Consider the following 14419-nt stretch of genomic DNA (forward strand, 5'->3'; position numbering starts at 1 on the left):
GCGTATTCAGTTGCATGCCTTGAGGTCACAAACACACAGTGCATTAAAGTTCAAAATTTACCATTTTTAAATGGGCACGTGATTCATAATTAAAGAACTTGTCGCATTTGTATTCGATTGTCAACGTAAAGATTCGTTGAGTACTTTTTGTATTCGAATTGTAAATTTGTGCTCAACAGAAAGTCATTCGAATAGAAAACGTTGACAAAACGAAAGCTTTTTTGTTAACAATCTCAACGCTCAAAATACTCCGTTGTTAAAAAGTACTCAACGGAAAAACTACTCACCGGTCCACTCGAATACGACATTATTTGTATGTATTTTTGGGATTAAAGGACATCTTTTTAATAATTAATCATAAATATATCTGAAGAAAGAACAATTTTAAAAAGTCGAGCAGCGTTTTTTGTAAGAAATATTTCTTGTTTGAATTCCGATCCTTCTAACACAACACAAAGTGTCATCCACATGACCACATTTTCTTTTTATAATAAAATAATGCTTTATTCAGAGACTTGCGATTTATACTAAACTAAAAACTAAAATTGATAAATATATCTATTAATATAATATAATAATATTATAAGCTCTCCCAATACCACGGGCACGTACCGCTGTGGTCTCAACTGGTCTATGTCGATGATTCTGGTATTTTTCGATAATGGTAAACATGAATTTGGGACCTTTTGAACCTCAAGAAAAGTCAGCTGGTTTTCTGAGAATCCGGCACGTTGGACTAATAAGTGTCTACTTTGATGAAGGTTACATGGAAATAAATCATTGGTTACAGCTTGCTACAACCTGTAATAGTTATAATAAAACCAAAGTAATGTTGCTATAAAATAACTAGCTCATCTGTCTTTTTATGTGCTAGCTTTATTAAAAAGCACCAATTACTTTATTATTACGTTTGAAATGCAAATGTCATATCATAATTGAAAGCAAAAAGAATGGTGGGTACGTAATAGTAATGATGGAAAAATCACAATCGCATGTTACACACGTGGTCAAGCGCCCTCTATAGCAAAATTGCTCAGTCATCCATGACATGTAAACAAACAAAAAAGTCTTTTCGGGCCCTGGATCACGCCATACGACGGCGACTTGATAGGGCAAAAGGAATTTCACAGAAGATCTATTATATAATTTTCAATGGTTCCAATTTCTCGGAAAACTCTAGCAAATATCGTAGTTAAAAGTTGGTTTAGGTTTCCAATTACGCATCGTCAATCTTGTGATCTTTTTCCTGTTTCTTGTGAGCTTTCAGCCAAAATGATGTCGAGTCATGTAAAAAAAGCGGTTGTATTTGATATGGGAGGTGTGATAGTAGAACAGCCACAAATTGGTCTTAAAAGATATACAGAAAGCCTAGGATTTCCAGGGTAACAGAATGGTTGTCACATTTTTACAAATTAACTTTTTTTCTGGGAACCTTGTCGTAAAGTTTTAAACTTATATAGGTTTCCTTCCACACATACTATGTTTTTATTAATTACTATCAAACTTGTTAATATATAATTATTAATATTATGTATGTATGTATTTTTAATATATGTGTGGAGACTATTATTGAATAAACGAATAAACCAATACTAGTATATATACAAGCCATGGCCTGGTCATCCAAATGTTAGTCAAATGAATGGCATCTGACACTATTTTTGTAAAATAGTACCCTGGTTTAGAAGGCATTTATAATTTGAAAATCGCTGTGTATTCGCCTTCATCCTTCATAGTAGTGTGAAGACTAGTGAAATCAAGGTTTAATAAAGTTTCAGGTTAAGCCCTATTTTCCACTAGGTCTCCAAATTTATTCATGCGAATTTAAAGTGTCAGTTTATTATGATAATCCTTGGCTAAAGACATAAAATACAAAATAAATAAATAAAATATGAGCATATTATTATTATGTGTCTATTTACTACAATTGTAAGAAATGCACAACCAATCAGAGCTTCAAAATTTGCTCTGTCAGGTGCACCACAATTTTTCCCGCTCAAATATCTAATGCTATTACTGCTAAAAACGGCCTGACACGTGTTACCAGAATTTGGAATAACTTTACCCAGTGAAATCCGCAACTTAAATATTTATGTTAGTTCTTTTAAAACCAAATTACTTAATTATCTCAATATTTATTTTTTAAATAATTTTGATATTGAAAATGTGTGTAGTTGGTCGCTTTCTTGTCGATGCTTTTATTGTAGAACGTAATTTATTTACTTTTCTCTGTTCTGGGTTGACCAACTAGCATAGGTGTTTAGCACCTGTTTGGTCTTTCCGTGCCTCCTTTTATAATTGTTTTGTCTTCTTATGTTTATGGCAGAAATTGAATAAATAAATAAAAATAAAAAATATAATTTATTCTAATTCTAATAATTCAGATTCTTTTTGGAGAGTGTTATGATTCGAGGACGTCCTGACAATTCTTTTTGCCGACTGGAAAGAGGCGAATTATCAACATCACAAGTAAGATACAGTAAAAGTAAACAATAATATAATGTACCAGTGTACCAACTTCTGAGAGGAAAATAGTGCTACACTATACAGTATAAATAATAAACTATTTTACAGTCAACCGGGCATGCAAGTTTCTCACAACCACAGTCGAGCAAAAGCCCCATGGCACACCTATATAACTGTTGATCACAGGGGTTAACTGTGTATCTAATGCCTTGTCTTCCATCACTTTAATTCTGTTGTCTTATCGGCACACAGAACTAGATAGAGAACTTTACATTAGATAAATAATAATAATAAGCCTGTAGCCAGAATAAAACTAAGCTAATTAAGCATATTTATCATTACCTTTTTCTATTGGTCTCTAGCTTGAAAAAGATATGTTTGTTAAAACCTTCAAACCCCCTGGCTATGTGTGACCATTTGTATGTCACTTCTGTGAATTTATGTTGCTTTCTTTCTTTACAAATAGTTTTTCAAGAAATTTGAGGATGAATGCCAAGAAGCAGCAAATGCTGAAGGCCTCACAATTCCATCAAGTTTCTCAGCAGAATCAATGTGGAGGGAGATGATGGGTGCTAAACCGGTTCCCTCAATGTTAAAGGCAGTTGCAGCTTTAAAACAAGCAGGTAACCATAGAAACACACAATTTTTGTTCAATATTGGAACCATTTATTTTTATTTTTCTTTGTGAGTGTGCAACTGAAGATAAAATTGGTTTTACACTAGTGTAGTACAGTATTGATTAATTATTGGATTTTAGCAAATTAGTATGTTCATGTGAACGGCGTGAGGGTCTAAATACACCTCCAATTATCAATACTTAGCTACTGACAAGAAGAAAATTTTGCAGGTTTGATTCTGATTTTTGGTCCTGTTATAATCTAAAAAAAAAATTAAAATTTTACAAATATTACGTTAAAATATACAGTAATAAAATATAAAATACAATATAAATCTAGTTAATTATTATTGAACTAAAATTTAGGACTCAATTTGATTTTTTTTTCTTGTCAGTGCAAACAATCTTGTTACCATCCATCTATTTTATAAAAAACAATTACTTTCTTCAATTATGTAAAAGGTCTTGTTTTAAGGAATAACAAGATTACTATTTTCATAATTGACAGATTGAAAGATGTCAAATAAATAAAATACTCCAAGCTATAATAAGATACTGACAGATGGCACACGCCTTAATAATATTGTCGAAGAGATTATCAAGTCATCAACTTTCTTGAAAATCAATAGCCACGGTCTGTTGGTATATAAGTACCTATTTGCAAAACAAATTCAGAATAATAAAAATGAAAATGATGTTAAAGTTAATAAACCTAGTGTACCAAAAGATTTTAGACCAATTGCAATTACTTCAAATTTAATGAAATGCTTAGAAAGGTTGATTGTTTCTAGACTTAAGGAAAATATTGGTAATGCAGATAAGAATCAATTTGCATACAAGAAAAATAGAGGGGTTGACGATGCTGTTAATTCTTATCTCCATGCATATCATCACCTTGATTCAAAAAGAAATTATGTACGGTCTATATTTTTCGATTTCTCCAGTGCTTTTAATACTATTTTACCACATGTTTTAATTGATAGATTATTAAGTTTTAATGTCTCACCTCAGCTCGCCAAAGTTATATATAGTTTTTTGATTAATAGACCGCAGATGGTTAAGTGCAATGGTATCCTATCCAACAAAGAATCTACCAGTGTTGGAGCTCCTCAAGGATGTGTTATCTCTCCATTTTTGTTCTCTTTTTATTCTAGTAGTTTTTATATTTTAAGTAAAGATTGCAATATTGTAAAATACGCTGACGATACTGTAATTAGTGGTTTTCTTTGCGATAGTAAGCATAATGTAAATGAATTTGTTAATGAAGTTGGAAGATTTGTTAATTGGTGTGAAGATATGAACTTAATACTTAATATTACTAAAACCAAAGAGATGATAATAGATTTTCGTAAAACCGCAGTTGAACATAATGTAATAACTATTAAAGAAACCGAGATTGAAAGAGTAACCCAATACAAATACTTAGGTACTATAATTGACAACAAATTAAAATGGGAGTCAAACTCTCTCATGATTTCCAAGAAGGCATCTCAAAGGCTCTACTTTCTCAGAAAACTCAAGCAAATTAGAGTTGATAACACTATTTTAATTCTATTTTATCAAAGTATTATTCAAAGTATTTTATCTTTTAGCATTGGATGTTTTTATGGTAACTTTACTGAAAATGATAAGAAAAATATTGAGAGACCACGTAAAATTGCACAACGTATTATTAAAGCTGATCTAACGCCTTGTTCATTTATCTATGAAAAGAGTATTCTAAAAAAAGTAAACAATATTATGAAAGACCCCACTCATCCGTTACATTACTGTTATAACTTAAATAGATCAGGCATTAGGCTACGACCTCCAAGAGCAAATCTTTGTAGAACTAGAAAATCCTTCGTTGTAAATAGCATTCATATTTTTAATTCTAATGTAAGACGTTAATGCAATTTTTAATAGTATTTTTAACTTTTTATCTTGTATTTTTAATCTGTTATAATACTGCACGTTTTTAAATTGTTGCAATACTGTTGTTTTAATCTACCAAGCAAAGTGAATTTCCATTTTTATGGACAAATAAAATTTCTTGAATCTTGAATCTTGAATCTTGAAAATGTACTTTTTACTAATTAAAAATGTGGAAAATACAATGCAAAATTACAGATTTCAGGAATATCTCCTATCCCATCAACTGTACGGTATTTCTGGTTGATTTTGTTTGTTTTGTACAGTATGTTACAATTTATGGATGTACCATCTGAAATAAAATAAATGAATGAATTATGAATTACAGTATGGTAATAATAATAATAACATTTTGTTCGCATTAAAGATGTATTGTCCCCCAAAAACATAAAAAATGAAGATTAATTAAATCAGACTTTGAATAATGTTATTTTGTAGTTTTAATAAAGTTAATCACTTCCATAGCAAAAAAAATGGAAAAAAATAATGTTTTCACTTATTTATAAAATGACAAAATAAATTCAACCAAAAATCCATTGGCTGGCAGCCAATTTGACCATTTTTTGCTTTAAATTACAGTTTTTTCAGTTAAAATACATTTTTTTCAATCCAATTTTTGGTCAAAGTGAATAACTATTATGTTACATTAAAATGGCATATTCAACACAAAATTGTTTAACTTAATTTATTAATAGGTTTGAAGACATGTGTTCTTACAAATAATTTTATCGATGACATGGCAAGAAACAACCATCATGCTCAGTTCATGGCAACCACACTAAGGAATTCGTTTGACGAAGTAATTGAATCATGCAGAGTTGGTCTTAGCAAACCAGACCCTGAGATCTTCAAACTTACGTGTGAAAAGTTGCAAGTGAAACCTTCCGAGGTACAAGATTTAGAATTTAGTAAATACTTTCTTTTTAGCACTAAAATGGTTGATGCCATTGTGGTTAATCTGTAGGTCTAAAACCATTACATTTTGATTAAATATTTTTAATTATGTTTTAATTGATATTAGGCTGTATTTCTTGATGATATTGGACAAAACTTGAAACCAGCAAAAGAGCTTGGTTTTCACACAATACTGGTGCGTGATGTGGACAAAGCTTTAACTGAGCTAAAGGAAGCTACTGGAGTTGATGTATGTAAAAAAGGTTACAGATCAAAGTTCATTTAAATATAATCATTTAAATTAAACATGCATTGGCCAGGCACACCTTACCGGTGACAGCGTTTTAATATTGATTTTGTCTATTACATTGTATATTTTTATATTCTCTTTTATGTTTTTGTCGAAATGGCTGTAGTGTTATATGACACATAATGGGAAGTAATATAAAATTAATTTGTTTCGATTGTACTTTCACCTATTATTTATTCGTCAAAGTGATTGTATTTTTTATTGTATGCAATGTAATTACATTTTTTATCCTATTCTTGCGGTATACAGAACTGTACCCACAAAATGTGACCCACCGAACACAGTACTTGAAGGCAAAGAAACAATCATACGGGCAAAAGCCTCATTTTGTTTTACTTATTTATTCCTTAATTGGTCAGATGTTTTGCCCTACTCTGACGTAATTTGAGTACATTTGAGAATAAAATAAAATAAAAATTTGCAAGTAATTGTCGGGTGGCACTCGAACCCATAACCTCCAGATCACTAGCCTGGCGTTCATACCTCTAGATCACTAAGCTTGCGCTGGTGGCTAGTGGTTAGATTCGAGCCCAAATAAGCAGCGGGTACTACATCAGAGTAGGGAAAAACATCTGACCAATTACGCTACTCCACAGTACAGTAGTTTAATACAATTACAACCCTATTTATTCTTTCTTTATGATACTGTATATACACCTTCAATACTAGTGTATAAAGTGGTACAGCTTCAGATTTACAATAAAAACAAATCATAAAAATCTAAAAGTAATACAATATTAAAAGTATTAATATAAAAGGGTAAAGCAGACAAATTGTTGAGCCATTTGGCCAGTACTATGCCACACATGTACATTAATATTACTTTAACATCATTATTGTCATCAGCCTGAATTACATTAAAAAAAGCGAACTATAAACTGTATCCAAATTTCTTTTTTTTTAGGTTTTCAAAGAGCCTAGGCCAATAGCTGTACAGCCAAATAAAGTGGTTCACTGCAATGCTCAGCTGAAAAAAGGCATTCGCATTCATTACGTCGATTATGGAACTGGCCCACCGGTGATCTTGTGCCATGGCTGGCCAGAAAGCTGGTATTCATGGCGTTACCAGGTAAAAGTACTTACATTTAATATAAGTGTAACCACTGATAGCATTAAACATTAAACCATCATATTAGAATATTTTATAACACACCTACACCAAAGTGTATATCCCTACAATTAAATATGTATCAGTATTTAGTTCTACTAGACAAAAAAAGAGATATTCAATTGTACTATTGCATGTTCAGTTTTTTGTAAATATTTTGATGTTTTGCATGTTGTGTCCTGTGTCTACTCGGCTTCAAAAATTGAAGCACTACTTTTTTAATGGCCTTTGACATTAGGGAGTATTCGATTTGCGATGACAGAGAACCAACGTAGGTCAGGTCAATCGATGTGTCATTGGTCGTCGCCTGTCAAACCTGTATTGAGTTGAGGAGTGAGGACATGTATCTAAATATTCCTGCATGGGCAGAATGTACTATAAACATGACGTAGTTTGGTTGTCGGTCTTTGAAAATCAAACTCTCCATTAAAGAAAGAGGCAGGGAGCTAATTAAATAAAATTACTAGTACAGATGTGTCATTTATTGGTATATTTTGTTTAACCTTAGATACCAGCGCTAGGCCATGCAGGATACCGTGTGATAGCTTTGGACCAGAGAGGCTATGGAGACAGCAGTAATCCTCCTGGTAAGTTTCAGTTTATTTTTGGCTAATTTAGGCTTAGCTATTGAGATTTTAAAAAAAAACAACTAAATTTTATTTTTCAGAAATAGAGGCATACACTCAAGAAAATCTTTGTAAAGTAAGTATGTTTTGTGAATTATCTATATTTGTAACAAAGTCGCATCACAAGCCCAAAATTGGAAGGACTGTGACGTAAAAAGCAAATCGAGGTTTCTTTCTAATGTCCTATATTTTGCGATTTTTCCCAACTAAACTATAGGTATGTTATGCCATGTGCAAAACACTCTCTCTTTTTTTAAAAAAGAATATTAAGCTGAAGTGGTGGTGCCAGGATTTGCCCGTCGGGGAGGGGGGGGGGGCCATACGTGCGAAACAAACAGTCATTGGTTGGGGCCAACAAAGGGGTATGAGGGTGACAGTTATGACGATATTAGACATTTAAGGATAATTTTATTATTTTACTTTTAAAATCAGTATAGTGGCTAGTAGTACACTTAATATGGTTTTATATTTTACCAGAAAGAAATGATATATTTTCTCCCCGACAAATATGGTCAATACTCCCCGACCGGGGGCCCTGCCTGGCGCCACCACTGAGCTGAATCACTGTCTAGAACCTCCAGTGGTAGATAGGTAAATTTTGTGAGACCTAAAAAATAAGTACTGGACCTAATATTTTCTTAATCATGAACTCAAGCACACTATTTAAACAGAAGGAATGTCAATGATTAAATGGTCGATGCTCTATGTGGACCTATAGAGGGCCAGCAGCACCATGAAAATCAATGTGTTGTATACTGGAGCATGATACACAATTTAATAATAAACAACTGGTAAACTACAAGCAATTGTATTACAGGACGTTGTAGAGCTAATGGACATGCTAGGCATCCCTCAAACCACTGTAGTGGGACATGATTGGGGTGGTGCTGTAGTCTGGAACTTAGCCTTGATGTATCCAGAAAGAATAAGGTTGGCCATATTATAGTATTGCGCCTGAGTACATACATACATACAAAGTAATATACTTATAATTCACAGTAATATACTTTCAATACACATTTCCCCAACACTTTTACTGTAAACTTAAAAGTTGTGCTTATGTCAACACAAAACTCAAGTGTGTTTACTGATCATGTCAAGGAAACCTGTAGTTTCACACCATCTATTGTTCTACAGTATAAGTATTCTAAAATTGGAGACTATTTGAATGGTTTAGACCTTTGACCTCTCATTAAAATTAGGTGTGTTATAAAATAAATAATGAATGCCAATGAAAGATGAAAATTTGTTATACTGTATATCCTTTCATCTTTCACCTCATGGAATATTTGTACCATTCCACTCATAAACATCCATTAATATTTGATTACTGTACATTGCTAGTTAAACTAAATGCTTGTTTAAAATGTTTGTTTACTTTGTAGAGCTGTTGCTGGATTAAACACACCGTTCTTTCCTGTAAATCCAAAGTCAAACCCTTGGCATACAATGCAAGAAAACCCAGGCCGTTTTGACTACCAAATGTATTTTCAAACACCAGTAAGTTACCTATCCACTCTTAATCCTCTTTAACACATAAAAAAGTAACAAGTTGTAACCAGGTTTGCATAGTGTGAAAACAATTGTCTGGATATTCTCCCACGATTTCACAAGGAACCCCTGTGAAATGTGTAAAACCACAGATGAGAGGCCTGTTTTTGTTCAGAGATGTCCCGAGTTGTGCATGTTTGCCCTGGTATTAAACTGACCAATCATAGACTAGTAATCAAATAGCGCACAACTATAATTTCTCCAGATATTTCTCACAGGTCATGTATGCATGTAATAAATGGGGAGATCAACCCTTGTTACAACTTGTTATAAGGGTATATCATGCATAGTTCCCCCATGGTCGTCTTTATACATTATATCCAGAGGTAAACATAGATAATTTCTGATGCCAGTTATGGAACAATTAATTTCATGCCGAATATCAGTCAAGGGTCAAGTATTTTAAAACAAGGGTGTCCTTGCCAACTTTTCTTGCCATTTAAAACCCTAAAGCCGCTCAATCCTATCTGGAATACTGTACAGTACATTTGTTTGGCAATTAGAACTTGATAGAAGTCAAATTTATGCACAAATTAAAAATATACATATTCGTTTGATACCTTAAAAGGAGTTTTCAAACCATATGACCATCAAAATTAAAATCACTGGTATTATGATTGGGACTCACTCCAAGTACTGTAAATGCAAAGTTAACAATGGATTATAGAACTTTGATTTTTAATTAATCACAACAATTCTGTTTTTTTTTTTTGCTAGGGAGTTGCAGAAGCTGAATTTGAAGCCGATTTTGAACAGACATTTAAGATTATTTTCCGATCGTCCGATCCTAAAGTAACTTTTATATTACAATTATGTCATTTGATATTCTTATTATTAATTTACAAATATGAATTTAAATTGTAGAAGTACAAAATTAATTTATTTTTCAAGTTTAATTTTAATACCTCATGCAGCAAATAGGCATTTTAACAAACTCAAACTTCTTTACATTTGATATCTTTTTTTTGTTTCTGACAGGACCGTTTGAAGTCAACATTAAGTATCAAGGTAACAACAAGTAATGTTCGTGAACGAGGCAAGTAAAGGTTTTACATACCATTACCCTTGACCTGTTACAGTAGTTTTTTTGGCCGGAAATTGCGCATTTGTGATTACACTCTATGAGCCATTTTGGTGTTGCACAACAAGGATAGCCTACTAAGTCCCTAGACTTGTTTCCGGTGGGGTCCTTCTGGTGGTGAATGGACTGGGATCTCCTACCCTTGTTCGAGGAGATGTACTCCATTCTTTAACGTGCACATGAGCCTTGTTGCACACAGGACCAACAGCTTAATGTCTCAACCGAAAGACAGTATGCTATTTAGACATGTATTCCAACCCACCTGTTGGAACACACAAAGAGTGGCGATGAGATTCGAACTGTGGATGTAGACCGAAGGAAACATGGTATTTTACACTGATGGAGCAATGTATACTTCACATTAAATCACAGATGTGAATCCAATTAATATATGTTAATATTTATTTACATACAGGTGGTTTTCTAGTTGGTTCTCCTGAAAATGTGTCAAGAAGCGTGATGCTCACTGAAGAAGATTTACAGTATTACGTCCAACAATTTAAAAAGAGTGGTTTTAGGTAAAATATGATTTACACCATTTCTGAACCGAGCAAGGAAAAGAGTGTTGATGTTTACACCTCTAGTATTTAATGTGTAGTGTTGTGGGTATCAGTGGCTGAATTTCAATGGATATAAAAAGCTAAAAGCTAAATCAATGAAACAGCAGAAAGAAATGGCAGAGCTTTCAGGTAAAACTAACCCTTCCTCAGTGCAAGGTAATAAGCTATAAATAAGCAACGCTGATAAATTGGCAACAAAGATAAAAAGTATTTTGAATACCATTATAATATTCTTATTTTATAGAGGACCTTTAAATTGGTATCGGAATGTTGAAGCTAATTGGAATTGGACCAAAAAAGCTGCTGGACGAAAGGTACAATATTGTGTAATTTATACAGGTATTTCATTTATAGAAAATATTTATTTGTTTCAACCTTTTGAATTCTGATAATAATACACTATTGTCTTTAGATATATGCACCGTCTTTAATGATCACAGCAGGAAAAGATGTTGTGCTGACCCCAGAATCTAGCAGCCATATGGAGAAATGGGTGAGTATTGCTTTTTTACATAAATTTGTTTTTAAATAAATCATATTAATTGAAGCAAACCCAGATTTCTTTGATATTTTCAATTTGTTATTCTATTCCAGATTCCAAATTTGACCCGAGGTCATATTGAAGAATGTCAACACTGGACGCAAGTTGAAAGGTACAAAAAATTGTTTTGGAAATTGCCATAAATAAATTGAAATTTGAATATACATACTGTATACCACCAATGAAAAAAAACGCTTTCCTTGCCCATACCAAATTGATAGTTGAAGACACTATACCTGCAATTTTTTACATTTTCTTGTCGTACATTTGCATTCTAAGGTTAATGTTGATAAAAAGAGAAAAGCAAAGCACTACCTAAGTAGCTTGCGTCGAATGTTCTTCTCTCGTAAACGTCTCTGGGTCTAGCTTTGTAGGCCTAGCTGGTAAAGAGCGGTAATATACAATTGTACGCTGCTATAAGCCAACCTAGCTTTGTAGGCTGAATTAATTGTTTTTCTTAAATTATTATAGAATCGACTTATTTTTTTTTAACTGTTTAAAATTTAAATGTTTAAAAACAGATAAAATTATCGTAATAGGTCCATAATAAACTATTATTTTTTTACATAAAATGTAGTGTGTGACCTTAAATTAGGTCTAGTGTCTTTAATAAGTATAACAAAAGAATTAAGGATATACAGATTATACAAGGTAAACCTTATCATATAGAGTTGCAGAGTTATAAACACTATATCAAAGAAAAAAGTTGTAAAATATGTATTTCATTGACTGGCCCTATATGCACAAATATAGTAAAAGACGAACAATACTATATTAGATTATGGTTTTACATTAATATGTTATAACTTGTGGGAGTTGTCTCTCTTCTTAGTGTATATGTTTGTCATAGTTATTTTCGAAAGTGTTGATAAAGTTACTAAACATGACATTGTTCATGTTTTTTTCACAGGCCTAAAGAAGTGAATGAAATACTGATCAAATGGTTGAATGATGTCCATAAAGGTGGCAGCAGTCAGTCCAATCTATGATAGTATGTAGGGGTAATCTAGGCCTACAAAGGGAAATCAATCTATGATAGTATGTAGGGGTAATCTAGGCTGGTTCCATGACGATTCGGAATCTAGGCCTACAAAAGGAAATCAATTGCTTATTATTGACATGGCTTTGGTTCAAATCATAGCCCAGACCTCTCACTACATTAGTTTTATCATGATCCAAAGCAGATCAACTAATATACCTCAATAATATATATGCATATATTTTAAAATGCTAGCAATATACAAAAGTATACATAAACAAATTGAGTAAAAAGTATAATAAAATGTTAAAAAATGAGTTCTCTCATAAAAATGTTAAATAAATTTAAATAAATTTAAAATTTAAATAAAATATTTTTATTAATAATTTGAAATAATAAATGAATATTACCGGTATGACATAATCATGACATGGTAAGTAAAATGACTGGAATAAAATAAAGAGGATGTGATCACCAGTTTCTGTATTTTTTTACAACTTTTATTATATTCAGCACATGAATGAATATAAATCTCTTTTTTTGTTTGTTTGTTTTATCTTTATACTGGGTGGCCTCTTCAGTCAAAGACTGATCTCCCAGAGGGCCCAGTTGGTGATAATGGCTGTGGCTGTAATGTACTAATACACCGGGGTAACCCCCTACTCGTCTCGAAAGATGTACTAGGTTCTTTAAAGTGCACGCGAGCAAGTTGTGTACACTGGACCTACGGTTTATAGTCCTTATCCGAGAAGACTCGTTCTACCACCAGAACCATGGAGTGAGTGAGCCTCGAACCCCTGCCGATGTTATGGCTACGTGATTACGGTTCCACTGTCTTAACCGCTCGGCCACTCACTCACACCGAGTGAAAAAACTAATGCACTAATGATAAACATAAATTTTTGAATGTTTAAGAGTAAAAAATAGAGTAAAACATCATCAATAGTTATGTAGTGATTATTTTGGCATGATTAATACATGGGTCATTGGTGAAGAGGGAGCAAGTGGCCATATTCGCTACTAGGCGTAAATGACTTAAAACTCTCAGCGAGTGAAAGTGAATACCATATATGAAAAATCTTCAAGGTTTTACATTTCTATTTACAGTATTATAAACTATACATTTTATATTTCTATAACACGTCATGTGTTTATATCGTTATCCCGGTAACAATTTTATTCTTTCGATTTATATTTACATGAATGGGTTCATGTGAAATTCCTATCTTCAAACATTAAGAAAAAGCTGTGTAGCAACACAACAAAATAGGACGGCACCCAAAGCACAAACACTAACATTGTAGGGTTATTGCAAATGTTTGAAAATGAAGAACGGCAGAACTTACCTTCTCTCCTCTCTCCACAATCAATATTAATGCTTTTTGGAATAACTTAAACCTTAACATTTTTACCCTCAGCCTCTAAAATGTACAAATATGTACTTGTTGATGGATGATGAGATTCCTGTTCCTAGCGATTGTCGTGAAGTGTATAAAACACTGGGTTAAATATTATTATGCTTGCGTTGTGTAGCAGTGGGAACCAAGCTTAACTTTGTACCTACTACACTGTTAAGCTTGGTTGCCACTGGAGAAACAAATGACAAGCGACTTTTCGAATAATCCATCGCCTGAGATTTGTCAAATCACTTTGCATTACATCCTAGTGGGAACCAAGCTCTACGTTGCGTTATGTCCTTGCGCTGTGTCTCTAGTGGGAACCAAGCTTTACACCGCAATATGCATTGAGCATTCAAGAGAACTGTTGTCCTAAATA

General features: G+C 32.8%; 1 protein-coding gene across 1 annotated transcript; it reads left to right on the plus strand.

The window, feature by feature from the left end:
- The first annotated feature begins 1089 nt into the window (after positions 1-1089).
- LOC140048564 (bifunctional epoxide hydrolase 2-like) lies at positions 1090-13053 on the plus strand. Its single transcript, XM_072093308.1, has 17 exons — positions 1090-1382; positions 2385-2469; positions 2933-3089; positions 5689-5882; positions 6015-6137; positions 7102-7266; positions 7814-7892; positions 7973-8007; positions 8749-8861; positions 9317-9431; positions 10200-10274; positions 10461-10518; positions 10979-11081; positions 11368-11437; positions 11536-11616; positions 11718-11776; positions 12575-13053. The coding sequence occupies exons 1-17, from the start codon at positions 1153-1155 to the stop codon at positions 12651-12653; spliced, it is 1821 nt and encodes a 606-aa protein (XP_071949409.1). The 5' UTR covers positions 1090-1152; the 3' UTR covers positions 12654-13053.
- The last annotated feature ends 1366 nt before the right edge of the window (positions 13054-14419 follow it).

This window comes from Antedon mediterranea, chromosome 5 (assembly GCF_964355755.1).
Source record: "Antedon mediterranea chromosome 5, ecAntMedi1.1, whole genome shotgun sequence".
NCBI lineage: Eukaryota > Metazoa > Echinodermata > Crinoidea > Comatulida > Antedonidae > Antedon > Antedon mediterranea.

What these genes read in the sequence shown, in the direction of transcription:
- LOC140048564 (XM_072093308.1), top strand. Translation starts at nt 1,153, where the DNA reads ATGGTTCCAATTTCTCGGAAAACTCTAGCAAATATCGTAGTTAAAAGT. An exon ending in GAAAGCCTAGGATTTCCAGG is followed by an intron (nt 1,383 to 2,384) that starts GTAACAGAATGG and finishes CTAATAATTCAG; the next exon opens with ATTCTTTTTGGAGAGTGTTA. An exon ending in GCGAATTATCAACATCACAA is followed by an intron (nt 2,470 to 2,932) that starts GTAAGATACAGT and finishes CTTTACAAATAG; the next exon opens with TTTTTCAAGAAATTTGAGGA.